This window comes from Channa argus, chromosome 24 (genome assembly GCF_033026475.1).
Source record: "Channa argus isolate prfri chromosome 24, Channa argus male v1.0, whole genome shotgun sequence".
In the NCBI taxonomy this organism is placed as follows: domain Eukaryota; kingdom Metazoa; phylum Chordata; class Actinopteri; order Anabantiformes; family Channidae; genus Channa; species Channa argus.
The window spans coordinates 10,435,929-10,461,411 of record NC_090220.1 but is presented as its reverse complement, the minus strand read 5'-3'; the positions used below and the strand labels follow the sequence as shown (position 1 = coordinate 10,461,411).

At 39.5% G+C, this 25,483-nt stretch overlaps 1 protein-coding gene across 4 annotated transcripts; it reads right to left on the bottom strand.

The window, feature by feature from the left end:
• Positions 1-895: 895 nt before the first annotated feature.
• ska2 (spindle and kinetochore associated complex subunit 2) lies at positions 896-25,339 on the bottom strand. 4 transcript variants are annotated; one of them, XM_067494605.1, is made up of 5 exons: positions 25,016-25,339; positions 10,905-10,997; positions 9,589-9,657; positions 8,682-8,753; positions 896-2,085 (listed from the first exon to the last, which is right to left on the bottom strand). In XM_067494605.1, exons 1-5 carry the CDS (start codon positions 25,046-25,048, stop codon positions 2,020-2,022), a joined length of 333 nt encoding a protein of 110 aa, XP_067350706.1. In that variant the 5' UTR covers positions 25,049-25,339; the 3' UTR covers positions 896-2,019. The 4 variants fall into 4 exon arrangements, with proteins under 4 accessions (XP_067350706.1, XP_067350703.1, XP_067350707.1 ...); XM_067494602.1 differs by having other exon boundaries at positions 1,540-2,085; positions 9,481-9,657; positions 25,016-25,336; XM_067494606.1 differs by lacking the exon at positions 896-2,085 and adding an exon at positions 4,547-4,724.
• Positions 25,340-25,483: the final 144 nt, after the last annotated feature.

The following is a 25,483-nucleotide window of genomic DNA, read 5'->3' as shown; positions in this document are numbered from 1 at the left end:
CTGTCCTGAAAGATGCATATCGTTACAAGATATGTAATGTTACAAGGGCAGCTAGGAGTCACTCATTACCTTTATGGTTATCTCCTGCCGACCTATAAATGTTCTGCACTTATATAGCACTTTTCTACCCATTGGCACACAAAGCACTTTACACTGCTTCTTATTCACCCATTCACACTCACAATCACACACACTCATACACCAACGGGGGAGCTGCTATGCAGCTGGCCAACACTCACCGGGAGCAACTAAGTTGGGGTTAGTGTCTTGCTCAAGGACACTTCGACATGTGACCAGAGGAGCCGGGGACTGAACCACCAAGTGCGAGATTGGTGGACAACCACTCTACCTTCCTGCGCCACAGTCGCAGAAAGGTAGGCAAAAATGTGAATCTGTAAAGCCTGTGCTTTAGAAGTGGAGTGTTTTTGAGGCTGCATCTGATAATCTGAAGCTCAGCCCCTCCTGTCTAAAGGCTTGTGCTAACCAACTGGCCTTAATCTTCACCTAATTCTTCAACAGATCACTGGAGCTGTGTAACGTCCTCTCAACCTTTAAACATTCAATCATAATTCCAATCCCTAAGAAAGCTACTATTACATGACTGACTGCAGGCCAATTGCTCAATCGACATAGGTCGACATCGACATATCGACATAGGACCCCTGCTAGACCCCCTTCAGTTTACCTACAGGGGAAGCAGGTCAGTAGATAATGCAGTTAACATATTACATCCTGGACCACCTTTCTGTGTGGAATTTGCACGTTCTCGTGCTTGCATGGATTTCCTTCTAGTACTTCCGTTTCCTCCTACAGTTCAAGATATGCATTTAAGATGCAAGATGAAAATTTAATGCTAAACCTAACATAGTAACAATGCACATTCAGCTAGTCCAAATGTTTTTATAATCAGAGGTAACAAAATTGTCAAGGAGTGTATACAAAGTTACACTAAAATAGAGAATATTAAATTAATGCAAACATTACTGCAATGTTTGCATCCTCTTAGATAAACTTCAAAGAAAAACTTGGACTAGCTAATGTGCAATAAATAATACTGATGATGGAATTTGTGGTTTTTTTTTTTTTTTACATTTCAAAATAAAGGAAATAAAGCTTTGCAACCAACTTTATTCGGAATGAATACTACTCTAAATGGCTGGAAGTTCTATTATTAATATCAAATTACCTAATTGGAGTACCGAGCACTGACACTAGAAAGACAACTACAAAGAAACAGATGAGACAAGATATGAGGACTAGTATGACAAAATTCAGGAAATCGTTGAAAGGTAAAGAATTATCGCCACGAGGCTCCAGGAAACCAAATTTGAAGACATTTGTAGGGAATGGATAATGCATATTTCCCAATATACCTTTTCTAAATGTTCTTTTCTTTTTCTTTGTTAAAAATAGAAAAAAATGAAGCTTTAAAATAAATATAAAAAATGTTGGAGTAAAATTATCATGACATTTAGGACATTTTTTTTTGTCCTAAATAGCCTTGTCCTTGCCTGTCAATATTCTGTTATTAAATTAAAGCTTATATTTTACACTTTATAAACAGATTTGCTTTATTAACTATAGAAAGTAGGACTAAATAGAACAGTCAAAATGATTGCGGACAACTGATATGAATACAACTGAGTCTCTACAACCCAGCCATACTGGTGCTTTTTTACAGACAATATGGCAAACAAAATACCTCAGTGTGATAACAAGCTGAACATAATCATATGCAGGTTTAATGTTTACCATGTTAGCAATTGTATTAGCATGTGAGAGTGCTAAAATGTGCTAAACAAAGTACAAATCAAAACAAAGTACAGCTGAGACCAATAGTAATTTTGTTAAGTTTGTTGGCATTAGTTATTAACAGATGTATTGGTACAATTGTAAAATCAGAGAGAGGATCACAAAGGTTAATACTGTTCATCCTGACAGCAATATATATTATACAGTTTCATGGCCATCCATTTAACAGCAGCAACATTTATGTCTGATAGACGGTGCCTGCTATTTTTAGAACAGAGTAGAAGACTCTCCCAATGGCTGCTGTCGGAACTTTTTTCCCACAGATGAAGTCACCTGGAAGAGAAGATTATATTTTAGTTTAGATAAAATAACATCCATCACCACAATGACAGCTAACTTGGCAAGTGACTGAATACCAGTGATGGGTCAAACAATACCAAAGAGTGTGCATCAAGCACAAAGAGATTGGTTTAAGAAAAATCACGTGACCGATGCAGCTGCTGTGTAGTAAGGCACCAAATTTTGTTTATCAGGCAACACTACTTTATTCATGCTGAAAGCACCCAATTGTAATTATGTTTATTTATATTGTCATTGTCTTGCAAGTCATATCATGTGATAACAACCTAAGTCTCAGATAGCAGAATGAATTGTAATGCAACTGAATATGTCATCTTTTAAGTCCAGTACTGTATGTTTAAGTACTGTATGTCAGAGAGCTGAAACACAGGATACTCCACAGGACTGGAGTGTTTCTACTGTGAAGGTAGAATAGATCAATAGGGTATCAAGAAAATTAGTGGCAGGTTTGCATCATAAGGCCCTCTCAGCCGTGGGAGGCTGGGTGAAGATTGAATACACTTTATTGAATAGAATTTTATAGAGATCTATTCTTTATACTGTTAATTATTTGAGGTAGCACATGTAACAATAAAACATTAAGCTTGTAGGTAACAAAAGAATTTAAAAGCATTTTACATCAGAAGAAAGAGGGCTATTCAGAAGAACGTAAAGGGGAAGATATGTGAGACTAAAGACTATTACAGGAGGAAGCTGGAGTGGAAACTCTAGCAGAACATCATAAGGGAGGTCTGGATTGGTATGAGGATCTTCACAGCTTTCAGGCCAGCTGTCAGAGGAGTTGAGAGTAGTGTGGCTAGGGCCAGTGAGTTGAACTTGTTCTTTAAAAGGTTTGATACTGCGGCTTCTGCCTCTGATGACTTCACTGACGCTTGTCTGTGACCAGTGCTGCTCTTCTTTCTTCCCCCTCCCGATAATGCCTCTACCCCCTCTGCTGAAACCGCTTACAATAGCCCTCTTCCGACTCTGAATGTGGACTCCAACTCTCCACCTTCTCCCTTCCCAATCTGCACTTTTCACCTCTACATGTGAGAAGACAGGTGGGGAAACTCCCCACCAGAAAGTCTACTGGCCTGGATGACATCAGCCCATGAAGTCTGTGCTTCCCAGCTCTGTGGAATGTTTCTCTGTGTCTTAAGTGTAAGCATGAGTCTCAATAGGGTTCTGGAGCTTTGGAAAACGTCGTGCCTTTTGCCGGTACCGAAGACACCAGAGACCCAGGGGTACGTCATACAGTATGAAGACCCTAGAGAGACTCCTGGAGCAGCTCGGACCAATAATTAGCTCTCAGTCCACAGCCCCAGCACACAACAGCAACAGACTCAATAAACTGATCAGGTAGTAATTTCTTCCTGTGGCCACCAATCATATTAACTTCTCCGAGAGCAGATAAAATGTTTAACTTTATATTTAATTTTATTTTATTATGGGATCATATTTCACCTTCACTAGCTTCTCTCCATTGGCTTCCCATAAAATCTAGAATACAATTTAAAGCCCTGCTTCTTACATATAAAGCTCTGAATGGTCAGGCTCCAACATATGTAGAAGACCTCATAGTACCATATCTTGCAGGCTTACTTGTGGTTCCCAGAATTGCCAAAGGTAGAACGTGAGGCAGAGACTTTAGCTATCAAGCTCCACTCCTGTGGAACCAGCTCCTAGTTAAGATTTGGGAAGCAGACACCCTCTCTACTTTTAAGTCTGGGCTTAAAACCTTCCTCTTTAATAAAGCTTATAGTTAGTTGTAGTCATGCTACTATAAGCTTAGACTACTAGGGGACCTAACCCCCAATGCACTGGTCTACTTTCCTCCTCTTGTCCCTCTCTCCTGTCACCCCACAATTGTCACCACTGTATGAGACTCTGTATGTTTTCTCCCATAGTTATCTTTCTCCTTCTCTGTCTCCCACTCCCTGTCCCTTTCTGTAGGTGTCCATGGCTTTGGAGGTGTGTTTTTTCCAGTGTGCAGCTACTGGTCCTACCAACATGTCTGATGTTTTGTTGTTGCTTTTGTTGCTCTTTTCTTTTTCCTCTCACCACAACCGGTCAAGGCCAGTGGTTGCCCACCCTGAACCTGGTTCTGCTGGAGGTTTCTTCCGTTAAAGGGATTTTTTTCCCTCTACAGTGTTGCCTAGGGCTTGGTCAAGGGGGAATTGTTGGATTCTCTCTATACATCTTTATAGTCTTGATTTTATTCTGTAAAGTGCCTTTAGATGATTCTCTTATGAATTGGCGCTACTTAAATAAAGTTGAATTGAATTGAATTGCTTTCTTACCTCACATACAATTTTTCATAAACAACAGCTTTCACTTTGACTTCACGTATTTCACTTCCTTGCAAAAAAGATTTTTGTACATTCTGCATTTGACATACTATATCACTCATAGTCAGATTGTTTTGGTTATATTCAAATAATTGTATTATACACACTTCTTTTTCATTCAGTTAGCACTTTATTATCAGCTGGTTATGTAAACAGGACCACTCATCACTAATTGTGTGTCCACATGTCAGAAGGGATTAACACAGCAGACTAGAGGGCTCAAAGATGGATTTGTGACTGTTTTTGATCAAGTAGTCTTCTCTTTCATCTTACTCAACATGGCACCTGTGAACACAAAACATCTACTGTCAGATCCACGAGACTAAAACATAAATGTATTTAGCATATGTTATCTGATCACCAATTTGATTACTGTGTGTTTCTGATAATTCTGATATTCTGTGAATTGTGGTTGGCCCATATACTAAATGTGGAATGATGTAATGCTTGTTCCACATAACTAATGAAAGTACAAGTAACTGAAATGTTATATATATATATATATATATATATATATATATATATATATATATATATATATATATATATATATATATATATATACATACACATACACACACACACACACACACACACACACTACAGCTTAAGTGAAACAGTTGTTTATATACGTACTAACGCCAGCTATTACACTTTTCCAAACTCATTCAAGCAGGCCCACAATACCCAGCCTTCTCTTGACCACTCCCTTGTAGAGAATTACAGACCCATCTCTCCTCTTCCATTTCTGGCATCTTCTGAACGACCATTCTTCCATCAACTCTAAGACTTTCTTTCAAAGAACAACCTCCTCGATGTCAACCAGTCTGGCTTCAAGAGTGGTAACTCCACAGAAATGGCACTCTTTAAGCTGCAAAAGCCACAAGTCAGTCTTCTATCTAAATTGACCTAACTGCAGCCTTTGACACTGTGAACCATCAGATCCTCTTGTCCACACTCTGACTTGGACCACAGACCTCATTTGTTCTCTTGATCAGCTCTAGCCTGGCTTCGGTCTTATCTATCAGGACAAACCTTTAAGGTATCATGGCAGGGGCATGTGTCTCACTCTCATAGTCTATCTTTGCTTGGATGAGAAAAAGACATCTTCAGGTCAACCTCTACAAGACCAAAGTTCAGACCCATGGCAGGGGCATGTGTCTCACTCTCATAGTCTATCTTTGCTTGGATGAGAAAACGACATCTTCAGGTCAACCTCTACAAGATCGAAGTTCTTGTCTTCCCAGCCCAGCCTTTGACACAACCCAACCTCAGCATCAACATTGGATGTACAATGATTGTCCCCACTAAGTCAGCCAGAAATTTGGGGGTCATCATCGACAACCAATTGAGCTTTAAGGACCACATCTCCTCAGTTTGTAGAGCATGCAGATTTGCCATCTACAACATCAGAAAGATCAGAATCTACCTCACAGAATATATAATCCAACTTCTTTTACAGGCGCTGGTCTTATCTCTTCTTGATTACTGCAATGCTTTGTTATGGGGTTACCGGTATGCACAATCATACCGTTGCAGATGATCCAAAATGAGGCATGCTGCCACATTTTAGCCAAAAAGGACTCATGTCACACCACTCTTCAGATCGCTACACTGGCTTCCCGTAGCTGCCCGCATCAGGTTAAAAGGTCTGTCTCTTGCCTACTGGGTGATCAACTCAACATCTCCTGCTTACCTCAACTCCCTCATTCAGGTCTACAATCCCTCCCGTCTGCTGCGCTCTGCCAATGAACGACGTCTGGTGGTCCCAGCACCGCACAGAAGACGTCAAGTAAAACTCTTCAGCTCGGTGTTCCCACAACGTCCATCATTGTGGGAACCGAGATAAGCTACCAAAGTCTGGATGTTCAGCAAACTCACTCCCAATATTCAAAAAACTGCTGAAATTGGTCTGCACATCGTCAATTTTCCAGATGATAAAAGGTAAATGGTCTGCAGTTATATAGCGCTTTTCTACCTATTGGTACTCAAAGTGCTTAACGGGAGCAACTAAATTGGGGTTCAGTGTCTTGCTCAAGGGCACTTCGACATGTGACCAGAGGAACCGGGGATTGAACCATTGAACTGCGAGATTGGTGGCCCTTCCTGGGCCACAGTCGAAAACACTTCAGCACGTCTGCTAAATGACTAAATGCAAATGTAAATGTATATATAATTTGTGTGAAAGAAAATCTTTCCTGCTTCTTTCCAGTTCTTGAAACTTCCCTTGCAAGTACAATTTTTTAAAACTGTATTCTTGAGTATCTCATGTTGGCAATTTCTATTTCAATTTCTTTTTACTAAAGCTTAAAGGATAACTTTGGTTTTTTCCTAAATTAACTGTGGCATATTGATCAATAAAACACTAACCCCATATTGAATGTCCTACTCATATATCTCTTGTTAGCCTGCACCCTGAATTAGCTTGTTTTTTTTTTTTTAACTATTTAACTACACATCCTCCAGAAATGCTATTCAACTGCATGATATACACCAATCATCCACACCATTAACACCATATAGTGGTTTTAATATAAAAATAGAGTTTATCCAAAACAAATTATGACCCAACAAATGCTGATGTTTATGGATTAACCACTTGTCAGCTCCTAAGGTAGTTAAAGTTTACCTGCTTTACCAAAAATGATCTTTTTGGACCTTTATTTTTTATTAACGTGGTACCCTTTTTGCAACACAATAATCAGTAGTGTTTAAAATTAACTTGGGTATGTGCTTAGTCCTTTACTTCAGAAACACAATTTTAAACAATTAAAACTTGTAGCGGAGAATATGTTTTAGACCAGTACAATGGGATTGTTTACTTCTACCATGTGTGCACATGGTGTATCACATCTTGCTGTATGGGGCAGAGTAGCCATGCTGACGTTTGTCTTCTATAAAATTCCAAAACACGTCTTCCTTTGTTTCTCTGATAAAACATTGCATGGGTGTTTCTTTGAGAAACAAAAGATGCTACTAGTAATGGGTCAAACCATACCGAAGCATCAATGCATGTATCAAGCACAAAGAACTAAACCCCCTATAGATGTGTTTATTGCTTTGAGAAAAATCACATGGCCGATACAGCTGCTGTGTTGTAAGGAAGTGCCAAATTGTTTCCTGTGTTTCCTGTAATGAGGAGAGGAGATTTTGTTTGTCGTGGTTTGTTTTATTAGTACTTGTTTATCATTATCCATTGATATTTATAGAACCATCAAGAAAAATGACTTTTTTTTTTGTTTTTTTTTGTTTACCTTTCCTGTTTCCACTCAGTTTTCACCTGAGTTAATTATGTTAAATCCCTGTCTGACAGACTCTTCACATTTAAAACAAATCAAATGAATTAACTTTTAAGTTAATTTGGAGGTAAAGTTATATAAAACTATATGTATATATTTTTTTGAGGTAATATAAACAAGCACTCATCAATGCACCTCTACAAACTTGCTTTAAAATGTTTATGTACTGCTGCCCCATCTGTACTTTGTGTAAGAGTTTTTTCAAAAGCAGGAGAACTGGTTGCAAAGAGACAAAATTGCTTTAGCCCCAACATGCTACAAAAACTTCTCTTTCTTAATAAAAATGTGTAAACCCTGCCTTTTTCCCTCACATAAGTATACAAGCACTCCCACTTTCAAAACCACTTATTTTTCATAAATGACTTTGATTTCACGTTTTTCACTTACATTTCCTTGGAAAAAACATTTTTGTACATTCTGCGTTTTACATAGTATTGGTCATAGTCATTATTTTGGTTATATTGAACCTAATATATACACACACTTCTCTTTCACTCAGTTAGCACTTTTTTATCAACTGGGTATGTAAACAGGACCATTCATCCATGTCAGAAGGGGTGAATAAAGTTTAGTATCCACTCGCTTTATCCACGTTGCCTGCAATGTTTTTCAAATCCAGTAGATGTAGCTATTAATCAATACACCAATAGTGTCAACACTATGTCAGCAGTTAGAAAAATGTGCTCATACCCTCAGCATTAATAACACATTAAATAATAAGAGCATTTTAAGAAACGTTCATTGAAAATATGTTAATACTGCCAATTCTGTATATGGAGTTTGCATGTTCTCCTGTTCTTGTGTGGGTTCTCTGCAGGTATTCCAGTTTTAACCCCAGAGTCAAACATATATGTCTCTCTGTTTTGGCCCTAAGATGGTCTGGTGATGTAACCTGCCATTTGCCAACAGATACGAAGGTTTGTGGGAGCAGACAGTAACTTACCGCTGTTGTGATCTGAGCCGCAGAATCCAGGAGCTCTGCAGATTCATGTTCTAACTCTGTCAGTGGCTGAACCTGCAGCATTGTAACAAGGAGAGAGTCAACAGCAGTTCGTAGCCAGGGATGAACAATATAATGATAGCTGTGTAAGATCCACACATTGTCAAAATGTAGTGGAATATACTCTGTATTCCATCATTAACATACCAGTTACTGGTAGTCTCTGTAAGAGGATACTTACAGAGACTACGCAGCTGTCAACAGCTACGTAATAGGACCAAATAAAAGTACACCGTTTTAAAAGTACTGGAGTTTTAATCACACATATTTAACGATAAAGCATTCCCCTCTGCATAAATTTAAAAGCTTTATGCATTATTGCAATGTCCAATATCTGGCACCCAGGGAATATTTAACAGAAATTCTAATACACAAATTACACATAAAGCATTTTAGGTTAGTGATACTCATTCAAGTAGCCTCCTAGTCTGAGGAAATGTTGGTTAAGAGACCAAGTTATACTCCAGGGTTGTCCTTGGTTTCTCACCTGGCCTGAACAGGCTTGTTAAGAACATTCGTAATCAGAACATTCCTATTTGTCACCTATAAGCAGATTACATAAAAAAACTAAGACTAACCTTATACCAGATATGAAACGTTATGCTAATGCTAATTGCACGTGTTTTGACAAGCTATAACCATTAAAGGAATATACCTGCAAGTACAAAAAAAGTTGAGACTGTCATACACTTAGTGGTGGTCTTAGAGATTTTCATGATGGTGCACTGTTTTGTGTGGCTACCTCCACATCAGTAGTTTTTTGAAAGTGTCGCATTAGCTCCATGATACTCTGAAGGTTACTTCTGATGGAGTCCATGGACTCTTTCTGTGCAGCTGTGATCTCGTTCACCTGAGAGGACAATGCTGTGTGTTTGGCTTTGATGTCCCTTAGGTTTTCCAGCATCTCTGATGGGTTCTCCTGGAGACAAAATGCCAATTGTTAGCTTCTACAGTGTTAGGCTATGCTGTAAGTTCTTAATTCACAATTCCAAAAGCATTAAGGTCAGTAAATGTTGATGGTGATGGTTAACAACACTTTTTATGAAATACATTTGCTGGCCACTTTATTAGGTATAACTTTATTAGGTTCTATTGTTATTAGAACAACCTCTTCTTATACTGCACTCCAGTACAACTCCAGAATGACTCCACTATCCACTTCGAGCTCAATAAAAAACGATTAGAATGATACCTTTCTGACAGTTTTAACTTAAAGGGTGACTTCACACATTTTCAATTTGCTTTCTATGGCTTTAGTTTAGGGTGTAAATGTACATTAATGCTTTTAACCTTTCCTCTGACTTCCCTATTTTTAAATATTTACCTGCTTCTAGGTGAAAAACTCCTCCAGATGACTTAACGCGGAGGGATTTTTCATCATTAGCAGTTCAGATGATGTTATCTAGGGGAGCTCTAGAAAAGCAGGATGACCATGATTACAAACTCCATAGTAAGAGCAACAATGCTAAATGGGCAAATGAATGTTGGTGTGAATTGCTGTACAGAAGTCACACCAACAACTTTACTGCAGTTTCCTCGGGCACGAGTTATATGGTTGTCTTTATTGAATACTTGAATATGCATTTGTGAAAAATGTTGCTGGATCTCCTGTGCGCTTTTTTCCATTTGCATGCATTAGGCAAATCTGTTTAGATCTTTGATGATGTGCATCATTTCTGCCCCGCCTGAGTGATTGTAAGGGTTCGTTCATGCTTATTAAAAGAGCACATTAGTGAGTATGTTCCAACAAATGCTTTGTGATTGGTTAGGTTACAGATGTAGCCACTTAGAGTGGCGTAGTTTTTCTGCGCAGTATGTCCACGGTACCCTAGTGTTCCATTAGGAATACAGTGAGAATTCTGAGGCAGGCTCATAAAAGCCAACCTACAGTTCTTCATTTCAGCCACCGGGCATCGCAGAGTCTTGTCCCCCTCCCCAGTCCACCAGAGTTACGAGTTCGACTCTAGCGTTTTTCCATGAAGTAGCCATAACCAGCGATCATTCCGCTTTAAAATATTTTCATTTATTTGATTACTTCTCCTCTCTTCCTCTAGTTGTAAAGTAACCATAGACCCACAGCTCACCAGTGTCTATCCATTATCTGAAAATGCTTATCCTGTTTAAGGGCCAGAAATGAACAAAAAAAGCTGTTAGTAAAATCATCACCTTAGCAGGACATCCATTCACTGCATGCTGGTTGAGGAAGTCCAGCTTCAGCCGCTTCTCAATGTATTCCAGGTCAGCCTCTGACTTTAGGAACTGCAAAGACACCAAATATTAAACTTTGGCAATACTATGGGAAATTTACATTGCTCAAACATAGTGCTGGGTTCTTCCTACAATTTTGTATCTGCACCAACCATCAACTTCCCACTACATTTAAACATTTTTAAGACGCATACTCTTGACTGCTCACTTGTGGCAAATTATAAACCTATGATTCTTATTCCATTTCTGTCCCTTAAACCCCTTAAAGTCCCTTAAACAAACAGACAAACAATCAGATTTTCTTTCTCTGAACCAACCTCCTTGTTGTTAACAGGTCTGAGAGTAGTCACTCTAAGGAAGCGGCACTGTTGAGTCATAGAATTTAGCTATGCCTCAGTCTTCCATTCTATTCCTAGTCAATCGATCTGGAGCTTTTTTAAATTGAACCATCAGATTCTCCTCTCTGCACTCTGACACGAGCATCTCTGGTAAAGCCCTGGTATTACCTATCTGGATAATCCTGCATAGTATCTGGCAGGGGCATGTTTCTAACTACCACTGTCTCTCTGCCGTGCTTAGTTCTTGGTCCTCTTTTCGAAGCTGGACAGCAGGAATGTCCAGCTTCTCCAGAGAAGTGCAGGGGCATGTAAAGCTAAATACAGTCATTGTATTCTTATATTTACACAACCAGATTATGTTAATATTGTTGCTGATCATGGTATGGCTGCATTATAAAAATCAACAGCAGTCTTTCCCCTTGAAACATTTTCAGGCAACATGGCAGGAAGATAATGGAGGTTTTGCGCATACACAGAAAACAATTTGGGGTATTTATTTCTTATGCAGCCCCTTTGGTTGGTAAATTCCATGTAAGGTTCAAGTAAAAAAGTGAATATGAAGTGAATTAAAAAAGGACTGCTTATTATTGATTTCCGGAGATTCCACCAAAATGCAGGACTGAAGGCAGCAGAAAGTCCTTCCAGCGGCCATCAGACTTTTTAATTAACAACAAAAATTTAACATTACACGCTAAATTGCATTTGCACAAATTTTGCATGCTATTTTGTTGCTATTTTTATCTTTTAAAAAAACTGTTTGCTGCTTTGGCTACGTTAAGTATTTTCCTTTGAAGGATCAATAAAGTATTATTCTATTCTATTGTTTCACTGCTGCTTTATTCAGTCTTTAGTGAATTAAATTTGTTTGCACAGTTTTTGAGATGTGTATTTGAATGAATGACTTTTTGTTTCCAAAAAGGGGGGGATGTAATTGTACTTATCATTCACATGTGACACAAACTGTTTATATATAGTTTCACAATTTACCATTTGGTCTTTGAAATGACCACTCCTGTTATCTCTCAAAATATTCATAGATTTATTTAATAACAACAAAGGACAGGACATTGTAGTTCTCTATGTACTAAATGAGCGTAAGTTTGCGTCAAAGTTTACGTGTATCAAAGGAGAAGTGTAATTCAGCCTTAAGTCTACTTGCAAAGGGTTTATGATTTAGTGTAGACTTTGTGTAATGTTTATCGGTTGCCATTAAAATGCACTTTTGTTATTAAAAATAACCACCGAAGGGGTAGGATGTCATATACAGGTTTCCATGAGCATGCACAACAAGCTGCTTTTACAGCAGCAGGGCAGCTTTATGGCTTTATTGGAGTTTTAAGACCCCCCCCCTTTTTTTTTGTTATGTTGCGTGATACTATTATTGATTACATTTTTTTTCTCATTAATCTACACTTAGTTGACAAACTTAATTGACAAAGTAAAAACATAATTTTAGATACTATGTCTGTAAGTCTACTTAAAAAAGAATAAACAACCCTGAAATATTACATGTACATAACTATTCAGACCCTTTGCTTTATAGTTAGCTACATTTAGTCATTTAGCAGACGCTTGAAGTACCTTTGACAGCAATTACAGCCTTGAGTCTTTTTGGGTATGATGCAACAAGCTTTGCAGACATTGGAAGGTGTTGGGGGATTTTGTACCATTTTTCTTTCCAAATCCTCTCGAGCTGAGTCAGGTAAGATGGGCCCTGCCAGTGGACAGCCATTTTCAGATCTCTCCAGAAATGTTCAATAGGGATCAAGTCAGGTTGTGAGTCAGGGTATAGAGTGGCACAGCCATTCAGTCTGTCTGGGCCACTCTAGGTCATTCACAGTGGTGCCTAAGACACTCGTGTTGTCTTGGCTGTGTTCTTAGGATCATTGACATGCTGGAAGGTGAACCTTCAGCCCAGTCTCAAATCCTTTTATTATATAGAACTTGCTACAACTCTTTTTTCATTGACTGGTTTAATTTGGTGTTCAGTCTCAGTTCAACACACTGTGCAAGGTCACTAAACAGTTGAATCCACCAGTCCTGCAGTAAATCGTGCTTCATTAAGATGATCATGTTTAGTTTGTGTTCAAACTCAGAGGAGGGGATTCCATTTTTGGGGCTCTTTTGTGCTGCTGTTGAACTGTAGTGCAGGAGATTTTGTTATTTAACCAGTCCCTGCTGATATATTAAATGGGGTGGACAAAATAATGATAATTTAAAAAAATCATTTTATGACATGCAGTTGCCAGCTAGTCAAACATTATGAACATGAGGTTCTACTATGGCAGTGTTTCCCCTACAATACAGTACAGGCAGTAGTTTGTGGTCAGGCCGCCATGCCTACATGAAATCTAGTCACATTACGATTTGGTGCAGATGTAATTTGGACTGACAACTCACTATTCTTTGCATTTCATATTCAACAGTTTTGTGAAAAGACTGAAACTGGGGTTTTATTTTAGTTATTTTAGTTATAATTATGCTGCTATAGGCTTAGACTGCTGGGTGACCTACCCCCCAATGCACTGCGCTCTGTAAGTAGGCTACACCTAAAAATATCCTTTCCTCCTATCGTCCCTCTCTGCACTCCTCTCAACCCACATTTGGGCTGTTGGGCTGGAGCGTCAGCCCTTATTCAGCCCTCCTTGTGTGAAGACTGACGGTGTAAAGACAAGCGAGTCTACCTGCGCGAGTCCAGGTACTACACTAGGTAGTTTATTTCAAACTTCTTCTACTTCTATTTCTCTACTTTGCTCTACATTAACCCTTTCTACTCCGAAAAGCCTTTTCTTTGTTTTACTATGTGTTTTCAGCAGATCCCTGTTCTCCTTCACAGATGTAGGACATGGCGCCCTACTAGGGGACGACATGTTTCTCACCTGCGCACTCTCACCCAGACCACTTTGCCACCAGCCTCTTTTTCTCTTACCCTGTGGAACTACCAGTCTGCAGTGAACAAGGCCGACTTCATTCCAGCTTTTGCTACACACTCAGCTGTTCACCTGCTTGCACTTACAGAAACCTGGATCATGCCACAGAACACAGCCACCCCAGCTGCACTCTCCACCAATTTTTCATTCTCTCACACTCCTCACTCATCAGGCCGGGGGGGTGGGACTGGACTCCTCATCAATGACACCTGGAAGTTTTCCTCGACAGCACCACTCAGCAATCTGTCTTCTCTGGAATATCATGCCGTTAGGATTACAGCACCGATTGCAGTCATGGTGATTGTGATATATCGACCACCGGGCCAGCTGGGGAACTTCTGCGATGAACTGGACATGTTGCTGTCCCACTTCCCAGAAGATGGCACTCCTCTCATCGTCATGGGAGACCTGAACATTCACCCAGAGAAACCACAGGCGGCTGATGTGTTTGCTCTTGTAAACACATTTGACCTGAGTCTGGTCTCCACTCCTCCGACCCACAAAGCTGGCAACAACCTCGACCTCATCCTCACCCGGAACTGCACCACAGACAACATCTTGGTCACTCCTCTGCATGTATCGGATCATTTCTTCATTCAACTCACAGTCCTTATCCCGAGACCTTCGCAATCTCCTCCCACACTTGTAACATTCCGGCGCAACCTCGGGTCTCTCAACCCGGATCGATTCTCCTCGCTGGTCTCCGCAACTCTGCCCCCAACACAGGACCTCTCCATCTGCGATGCAAATGCAGCCACAGACAGTCTTTGCAATACACTTTCATCATGTCTGGATTGTCTCTGTCCTATGTCTTCGAGACCCGCCCGTCTCTCACATTCTAATCCGTGGCTCACTGATGGGATCCGTGAACAACGCACCACGCTCAGGAGTGCTGAGAGGAAGTGGCGCAAATCCAAGACTCCATCTGCCCTTGCTGAGTATCAGAATCTCCTTGGACCTTTTTCTCACAGTGTCACCAGGGCAAAGATCAACTACTACCAGGAGAAGCTCAGCAACACCACGGACACCAGAAAGCTGTTCTCCACTTTTAAATCACTCATCTACCCACCTTCACCACCGCCATCTACCTCTCTCACTGCTGACAACTTTGCCAACTTTTTTACCAACAAGGTGGCAGCCATCAGCTCATAGTTCTCTCCTCCAGATGATGACATCCATCTAACCTCTTCCAACACTGCATTGCTCTCATCATTTGCAATTCTGACTGAGGATGACGTATCCACCCTCCTCCTCTCTAATCATCCGACCATCTGCACTCTGGATCCAATCCTTTCCCCTCTTCTTCAAGCAGTTGCACCTGCACTCATGCCAGCTATTACAAGTCATCAACACATCTCTCAAAACAGGGACTTTTCCAACCTCTTTCAAGCAGGCCTTGATTACCCCACTGCTCAAGAAGCCTTCTCTTGATCCCTCTGTAGTGGAGAACTACAGACCTGTCTCCCTCCTTCCATTTCTGGCCAAGACTATGGAACGAGCTGTCTTCAACCAACTCTCAGACTTCCTTTCCAAGAATAACCTCCTCGATGTCAACCAGTCTGGCTTCAAGAGGGGTCATTCCACGGAAACGGCACTCCTGACTGTTGTGGGATGTCTTCGAGCTGCAAAAGCCACAGGTCAATCGTCTGTCTTAATTCTACTTGAGTGCCTTTGACACTGTGAACCATCAGATACTCTTGTCCACACTCTTTGACTTGGGCATCTCTGGATCAGCTCTAGACTGGCTTCGTTCTTACCTATCAGGAAGAAGCTTCAAGGTATCCTGGAGGGGGCATCTTTCTAACTCTCGTAGCCTCTCTACCGGTGTGCCGCAGGGCTCAGTTCTTGGTCCTCTCCTCTTTTCTATCTATACTTCATCCCTAGGTGCCATCATTCACTCACATGGTCTTTCCTATCACTGCTACGCTGATGACACACAGCTCTTCCTGTCCATTCCACCGGACGACTCCACTGTCTCATCGCGGATTTCTGCCTGTCTCTGAGACATCTCAGCCTGGATGAGTGAGAGACACCTTCAACTCAACCTCTCTAAGACCGAAGTCCTTGTCTTCCCAGCCAGACCTTTGATGCAACACAACATCAGCATCAACATTGGATCTACAGTGATTGTCCCCACTAATTCGGCCAAAAATCTGGGGGTCATCATCGACGACCAACTGAGCTTTAAGGACCACATCTCCTCAGTCTCTAGGGCTTGCAGATTTGCTCTTTACAACATCAGGAAGATCAGACCCTACATCACGGAATATACAACACAACTCATTGTACAGGCGCTGGTCACATCTCGTCTTGATTACTGCAACGCTTTGTTGATGGGGTTACCGATATCCACAATCAAACCCTTGCAGATGATCCAAAATGCGGCAGCTCGCCTCATTTTTAATCAGCCAAAAAAGACCCATGTCACACCACTTTTTAGATCTCTACACTGGCTTCCTGTTGCTGCTCGCATCAGGTTCAAAGCTCTGTCTCTTGCTTACAGGGTTGTAAACTCGACAGCTCCCGCTTACCTCAACTCACTCATTCAAGTCTACAATCCTTCTCGCCCGCTGCGGTCTGCCAACGAACGACGTCTGGTGGTCTCAGCACCGCATAGAAGACACCAAGCAAAACTGTTCAGCGCAATGATCCCACGATGGTGGAACGAGCTACCAAACGCTGCACGCTCAGCTGATTCTCTCCCAATATTCAAAAAACTGCACTTAAATCTTTGATATAAAAAAAAAAAAAAAAAAAACACCTTTCTGCTCTCTTGCACTTGTGTCTCGTGAACTGTGAACACTTTTCTGATAGGACTTTGCTTTGATGTTGTCTCCTTGACTTAGATTTTTGCTGCCTTGTACCTCACTTGTAAGTCGCTTTGGATAAAAGCGTCTGCTAAATGACTAAATGTAAATGTTGTCTGTCTCCTTCTCTGTCTCCCTCTCTTTGTCCCTTTGTCCCCTGGCTTTGGAGCTGTGTGTTTTCCAGTGCGCAGCTACTGGTCCTACCAACCTGCCCAAGGTTTTGTTGCTTTTTGTCTCTCTTCTGCTCTCTCTTTTATAACTTAAAATACTTTGCTCTCCATCAAAATATCCCTTGTCAAAAATATACAAGTTACAACTATGAACACGCCGCAAAAATATTGTGCTTTTCTGCAAAAGTAAAAATAACCAATCAAATCATTCAGTTTTCTTTGCTCTTGTGCCATTTATAAAAAATAAACTTAAACTTTAAATATCTTTAAATATTTTGCTCTCCATAAAAATATCTCTTGTAAAAATCATACAAATGCAAAATATGAGCATGGTCCATAACACCCTGGAAATATAAATAAAATTTGTGCTTTTTTAGGAAAAAAATAAAATAACAAATCAAAACATTAAGTTTCCTTTGCTCTTATGTTATTTTGTCAGAGCTGGATGCATGCAGTGCAAAGCGCCCTCAGTTCATCAGCAAAGTGCGCATTAGGGAGCATCGTTGCACCAACTTGGTTCAACATTACGTGGCAACAGGGAAAGTGAAGTGAAGTGAAGTTGTACTGGTGCATTTGTGTCTCCCATAAAAGCAGATTCACTTGAAATGCCTTCACTGCATCATACATGTCAGTGATCATGCGGTCATGTCCCTGGAGCTGAAGGTTCAAGACGATGAGATGAGTTATGTCAGCCAGAAACACCAACTCATATTTCCACTTCTCATCCTGCACAACTCTCGAGTCCTTTCCTTTACTGTCCATGAACTGACAAATTTCCTTGCGTAGCTCAAAAACTCTATTCAGAACTTTTCCTCAACTCAGCCAATGCACCTCTGTATGATAAGGAATGTCGGCAATCTCGGAATCTATTTCTCGCATAAAAGACTGAAATTGCCGGTGATTTATACCCTTTAGCTAGGTTACGTCCTTTCCTGTTGTTGTACCGTGCATCGATTTAATGTCTAATATTTCCTCTGTAACGCACAAATTGGAGTCTACTCCACAGTTGAAGATGGCTAACTGTGCAGTGTCAGTCATTGTCAGTACTTTCATCCACAGCAAGAGAGTATGAAATAAAGTCTTTGCTTCTTTCAATCAACTGTGTTCTTAAATCAGTGGCCATCCCACAAACCCGATCAGCAACCGTATTTCTACTCAAGTTTACATTTGCCAACATCTGCTTTTTATCTGGACACAAGACGTCGCACACCTTCATCATGCAGCTCTTCAGAAACTCTCTCTGTAAATGGGCCGGCTGATTTGGCTCTCTCTTCTGCCACAATAAAGATTGTTTTCACAGTGGCTTCACTTTGTGATTTCGCTCTGCTGAAAAACGTCTGCTGAGATGTCAGATTCTTCTTTAATGCTTCTACTTTTTGTAGTTTCTGCTCTGCATTCATGTTTTTCAGCTTATCCTGATGTTTTGTCTAGAAGTGCCGTCTTAGATTAAATTCCTTAATTACAGCCACATTAGCTCCACAAATAAGACACATACCTGCAATGTCAATAAACATACTCAGCTTCCCCTCGGTTTTGAAAGGCTCTGTTTTCAGAATCAAATTTTCTTTTTGCCAGTGTGTGTGTGTGTGTGTGTGTGTGTGTGTGTGTGGGTGTGTGTGTGTGTGTGTGTGTGTGTGTGTGTGTGTGTGTGTGTGTGTGTGTGTGTGTGTGTGTGTGTCACCCATGGTCAGACAGATGCACAGACCTAAAACTGGATGCATGTAATATTTACAATGCAGAGTAGGTCTGGTAATATGATTTTGTCTATGATAAAAGATAATGGAAGGACAGAGTATAACTAACAGAACTTTGGCAGTGAGTTACTGATATATGAGCTACTGAAACAAGATATCAGAATATTTGTTACATAAATGTAAAAACAAAAAACAAAAGCAATTAATCAATGACAAAAAAGTTACTTACTTTGGGAACATAGTTGTCAGGGTTTAAAGTTTACATTTACAATGTAAGATTTGGGACAGTTGAGAAATACTGACAAAAGCAGTTAATTTCAAGCCCTGGTTACCATTTATAGTTTCAGATATTGATGATATTTGAGAAATAATAATAATAATAATAATAATAACACTGATTGACTCACAGATTTATTAATTTGTTTTCCAGCACTAAATTAGAGACTATTTTTTTCTAGTGAGTGGAATAAACTATAATGGGTTTCCCCACAGACCATTCCATGGTCCAGCTATCATTTTCTAATTTAGAAAAGTAATTAGTCAGTGCATCTGGTGTCTACTGTTTTCAGATGCTTTGACAATACTATTGCACTGCTAGCTGTCTGATACAGTAGTGCAATGAAGTCAGAGCACCTGCGAACAGCTGAAACAAAGAGATTGGCAATGTTTCCTTTGTTTGGAACTTTTTCAGTGAAATACAGATTTTATAATGCACAAGTTTTCTGGCAACTGGTAAGAAAAGAGTAAATAGGGTGTTAAAATTCATGGCATAGTTTTGTAAATGTGTGTACCATTATACTGAAAATACAACAGGATGTACCATGGGCTTAAGGCATTTAGAACAATAAAGTGCATGAAAATAAATGGCTATTTCTGAAATAACCCCCATTGACTCATTCCCTACTCCCTATATAATAAACACTAAATTCTTCACTCAAAGGTGAGCAGACAATTAACATTTTGGACACTTATTACCTTTTGTCCTGTTGTGTCACCACTAAAGGAAGAATTATACTATACAATCCAGAAACAGAAATTAAATGCGCAAATGAAATGTTCTACAATTCAAAATAATCAGCATCTGAAAAGGTAATGTGGATTTCAATGATAAAATGGACCTGATGAAAGCCTCTGGAGTTTTCTTGTTTTCTGCATTCATTGCTCAGATGAGGATTGGATTTATTTGATACATAGAAAACTATAATGTCCTGTCCCTTGTGGTCATTTCAAAGACAGAATGCCAAATTGGCAAACTACTTCAGTTTTTGGTTTTTGATTAACCAAATAGTCCCATGTATAGAATGCAATCAAACCTAGCCTTGTGTTATTATCCTTTAAGTTTTTCTTTTTGGATAAAAAGGGTCATAAGTTGAAATTTACATCTCAAATAACTCAAGTGGGAACCTGTTGCATTCTAATAAAAGTACAGCCTTTTAGTGGTGACATTTAATTTGGATGACAACTCAAAACTGTGAAAACCAAATGAATACAATAGAGCAGGGGTCACCAACATGGTGCCCGTGGTAGCCCGCAAGGACCACGAGTAGGCCGCGGGTCTGTTTTAAAAATAGCTCACCATAGTGCCACTTACCAATGAGCTGCATCAAATTGTTTTGTTGCTATTCTTTTTTAAATCATATTTGATAGTTTTTGTGAGAAATCATTAACATGATACGTGTCTTCACATAGAGGAATATCATTAATTTAATTAATTATTAATAATACCATATAATTAACGGTAAATTGAGCAAATTTGTTATTTCAAAAGTGCGTATTAAACTGGTAACCCTTCGCATTAATTGGTACCCAAGAAGTAGCTCTCAGTTTCAAAAAGGTTGGTAATCCCTGCAATAGAGACTGAATAAAGCAGCAGTTCAACAATAGAATATATAAAACAACATTAATAAATATTTACTGACAAATCTACTGTTAATTTATCCATACAAACTTCTCTACAAAAGGTGGTGGGCAAGACACGGGGCAGATAACCCTAGAGATGGCCTCACATCTGAGAGGTACTGTATGAATCGCAGTGACAAGGTGTGCTGGTCTTCCTCCCTTGCATTTCACTATTATCCTACTTTCACAGAGAAATTAAACCCACCAACGCTGGTCAGTTTCACAAACTACCAACTATAAAGCAAAAGTTACTAAAAATGCAAAACAATTAAAACTTTGGTCAAGAAGCAGATTTACTAAGTTTACTAAGTTAGTGTGTATCTTTAAAAAAAAACAATACAGTGCATCCAGAAAGTATTCCCAGCACTTAACTTTGATCACATTTCTTAATACTTGCTTACTTGTTTTCCCATAGCCCCACCTTTGTTATCTTGGCTGCAAAGCCAATAACAAAGAACCGTCGCCGCAGTCTGAGGCCCAGAGTGCTCTGGAAAAGGGTTTCATCAAGGGTGTCTCTGTACATTGCTGCACTCATCTTTCCCTCAATCCTGACTAGTCTCTCAGTTTCTGCTGCTGAAAAACATCCACACTGCATGATGCTGCCACCACCATGCTTTACTGTAGGGATGGTATTGGCCAGGTGGTGAGGAGTGCCTGGTTTCCTCCAGACATTACACTTGGTATTCAGGCCAAAGAGTTCAATCTTTGTTTCATCAGACGAAAGAATTTTGTTTCTCATGGTCTGAGAGTCTGAGTCTGAGAGGAATGGTTTGCGTCTGGCCACTTAAACTTACAGGCCTTGTTGTATCTTTAATTCATTGTTGCAATAATTCACACTGAAGGAATGTGTAGTTTGGAATAGTTTAAATATTATAAATATAACACTTCATTTTCTCCTGGGAATTAAAATATAGGTGCAGTTACTTGAAAGAGACACTAGATGGCGGTGATGGTTAACGTAGACGAGTTAAATAGAGGTAATTAAAAACAAAACAGGAAGGGAACGAAAAAGGGGTTAGATAGTTTTTGCTAGCAAGAAAGGATGACAACAAGGTACCCCACGTATACATAATGTAATTCCACTGTAGTCGTTCAGTAAAGCATTGAAGTTGCAAATGCCTGACTTATGACATTTTTATGTTACGGCTAAGTTTCCCACAGGCCTGATTGGTGGAGTGCTACAGACATGGTTGTTCTTCTCAAAGGTTAAGATTTGCACTTATATTGCGCTTTTCTACCTATTGGCACTCAAAGCGCTTTACACTGCTTCTTATTCACCCATTTACACACACACACACACACACACACACACACACACACACACACACACACACACACACAAATGGGGGAGCTGCTATGCAGCTGGCCAACGCTCACCGTGATCAACTAAGGTGGGGTTAAGTGTCTTGCTCAACGACTGTGCCCACTGGGACCTTCGATGCTTCAGAAGTATTTCTGTACCCTTCCCCAGATCTGTGGCTCGATATCCAATCCTGTCTGTGAGGCTGTGAATACTTATATACATGTAATTTTTTTCGTTTTTTATTCTTAATGAATTTGCAGAGATTTCAAACAAACTTCTTTCACGTTGTCATTATGGGGTATTGTTTGTAGAATTTTGAGGAAAATAATGAATTTAATAAATTTGGAATTAAGGCTGTAACATGACAAAATGTGGAAAAGGTTAAGTGCTGGGAATTCTTTGATGCACTGTGTGTGAACGAAAATGTCAGAGTAAAATGCTGCCAACATTATCTTCACTTTGAGCCCCCAAGTCATCTAATCATCAGAAGGATTAAAAGCAAGCGAGTGGGTGTGTTGATGTTTTGTTTGTTTTTTGTTTTTACAGCACATCAGCGCTTTGCATCTAATAAAAATATTTTCTGTTTCCCAAATTATTATTATTTTTATTATGTTGTACCTCCTGCGCACGGAAATCTCAAACAAATGTCTGAAAGGCCACTCCGGACAATGTCCGAGGCTGAATTCTCCTGACATTGTCTGAACCTCATATGTGAAATAGGCTATATTCTCAATAGCAAGTCAAAACTTTACGCAGACAAAGCTACAGGGTGTGTTTTGCATTGTTAGATATGTGCAGGAATAAACAGTGGTGCTTTATTATTATAATTATGGTTATAATTACACTCTCAAAGCTACTTGCTTAAATAAGGGCAAAACAAAATACTGCATAGTTCCCACTAAATTCCCTCTCAATATTAATCAGGTTTACAGTAAATCCTGACAACAGAATTTAGTTTTTCCTATACTTCAGTTCAGTAATAGGCCTCAGGTCACTCGTCATTCAACACTGGTCACATAAGCGAAGTGCCACCTATGGACATTATATTATAAGCACATGCATGCTGTGGCAAAAATGCCAAGCAGTCAGCTCAAAATTGTTCAATTATTTCAGCAGAGGGTGACACTTTCAATGCTTACACACTATATAGAGCAAGCTTCTCCAGTGTGGGAGAAAAAAAACTGCCAACATTTGCAATGACTTTCAATTTGAAACATGCTTCAAATACAAGGTTTACAGTTTGTATAAAACAGTTAATGGAACAGTCTGGACTCTAACTAGTAAGATTGTGGTCTGTCTACACTGCCCAGAATGCAACCAAATAACCCTGTAATATCATGACTGATAATGTCAAATTGCCATGACAGTATTGGGATTTTTTGCAGACTATCCTGCAATAAAAACAATATTTGGTTATCCCCATATAACAGGAAATAATAAAACTAGTGTTGGTCTTTTGATATTGGGTGGAGTATCAATACCTGTCAGTAACAGGAACTCAGGGCTCAACATTAAAGCTAGCTCACTTGCTTAATGCAAATAAACTATGTTTGGGAGCAGCAGAATTTTTCATGCAAAAATAAACGTGATGGTCTGCAGTGGGTCCCAAACACTGATTTTTATTATTATGTGTATGTGCCACAATATCAACAATGTATATCAAGTTTAATTTTTTTTGTAACCATTTTAACCGGTTAAAATCTTATTTCACAGTGGAGCCATGAATGGAGTGTTCGATGTTAAAGTGTTCAAAATCTCTCAACAACTACAGTGCATTCAGAAAGTTTTAGAGCACCTTCAGTTTTGTTGAAAAAACTGATTTATGTCACAGCCTGATACTAGTTTTATAATTCTATTTTTTGTTGATCTAGTGACTTAGTAAACCTTAATGACAAACTGAGAACAGAGGCATGCACACCCTGGTTGGATTTGTGGGAAAATACAATTTGTGGAGGGCAAAACTTACAAAGAAACTATACATATGCAACAGGCTGTTGGTTGGTAAAATCTTGGTCAACTCTGTTTTCCAATCTCCATGAACATTTCTACCTGAAATGGACTACACTACTAGAAATGAGTGCCATATTGTACACCCCTGGGTTCAGGGGGGAAAAACACTTCAGAGTCCACCTGAAACTCATTTGTAATCTCTGCAGTCAATCAGCCAAATCAAATTGGAATATATCAGTGTTACAGCATTACAAAGAAGGAGTTAAAGTTTGGATATTAGCCACAAGAAAACTCTGAAGTGCATTTTTAGACGGAATAAAAACTGTAAAACGTAGTCTTCACTTCCTATAGTGTACTCATGTTGTGGAAAGATTTGCAGACACTGTGGAATGCAGTTAAACGTTTAGAGTCAATAGTATTTGTTTCCAAGACCCAAGTTGAAAAATCTTGAGCTAATTATTTAAAATAACAATTAAAAATGGCTTAACTCCGTGAGTATTAATCAGTAAATTAGCTGAATTTTAGATTTCATAGTGTACTAGTGTGTTGTAACACCCAAAGTAAGTTATTCTGTTATCACCCTGCTCAAAGTCTGTCATCCAAATGCTGAACTGTGGCAAGTTCGGCATTTGACTGCTGACTTTTTACGGTGACGCTACACGAAAACTACACGAGTTAAACAAACCATCTAAATACATTACTACCATTAAGGCCAAGTAAAAAGCTGATTCCAAACTTAAAGAGCTCGGCTTAACCTGGACTCTAACATGTTCTTGCTACCTTGGAAGCTATAATATACAACTGAGGTTGAAATATTGGCTAAAGATACGCAAACAGGCCTATTGAATGGCGCAAATGAGTTAGTAACGTTACAACGACAAAACCATAACATCACCGATGTAAGCTTTACATTAAGTAATGACTGACATCGTTCAGAAAGGATACAATAAAAAATAACGTAAGCTGTTAACCGCTTACCATCGCCTCCAGCTTATCAACTGTTGTCTCCATGTTTGATAGTTTCTGGGTGATGGGGTAGCTAAAAAGAAAGGAGAAAGCCTGCTGAGCAGTTGTAAGAGACTTGAAACGCCAGCCTGCTGTTGTTGTGTCGTCCTATTTCGCCTTTTACAGGTGCCTATTAAACTATGTTTCTGTGTGGTCTATGTGTAAGTAATTTAAAAAATGCAATGTTAGAAGGAGTAGCCTATTCTAGTATCGAGTATCCTAATAGGACCCAGTTCGTTCCATCAGATCTAAACTCTTAGGCCTTTGGTCTGCGAGCCAATCGGAGGAGACTAAGGTCCCAGACGTAAAGCGCGCAAGTTTTTTTTCCCCTCAAACTTTATTGTAAAATCGCAAACAATAGTACGCTCAGCAAAAAGATAGTTTATTTGTGCTATTATATAACCTTGCAATTTAAACAATTGATAAACAAAAACAACAAAT

What these genes read in the sequence shown, in the direction of transcription:
- ska2 (XM_067494602.1), bottom strand. Translation starts at nt 25,048, where the DNA reads ATGGAGACAACAGTTGATAAGCTGGAGGCGATG. An exon ending in TGAATGGATGTCCTGCTAAG is followed by an intron (nt 9,658 to 10,904) that starts GTGATGATTTTA and finishes TTTTGTCTCCAG; the next exon opens with GAGAACCCATCAGAGATGCT. An exon ending in CGGCTCAGATCACAACAGCG is followed by an intron (nt 2,086 to 8,681) that starts GTAAGTTACTGT and finishes CTTCTCTTCCAG; the next exon opens with GTGACTTCATCTGTGGGAAA.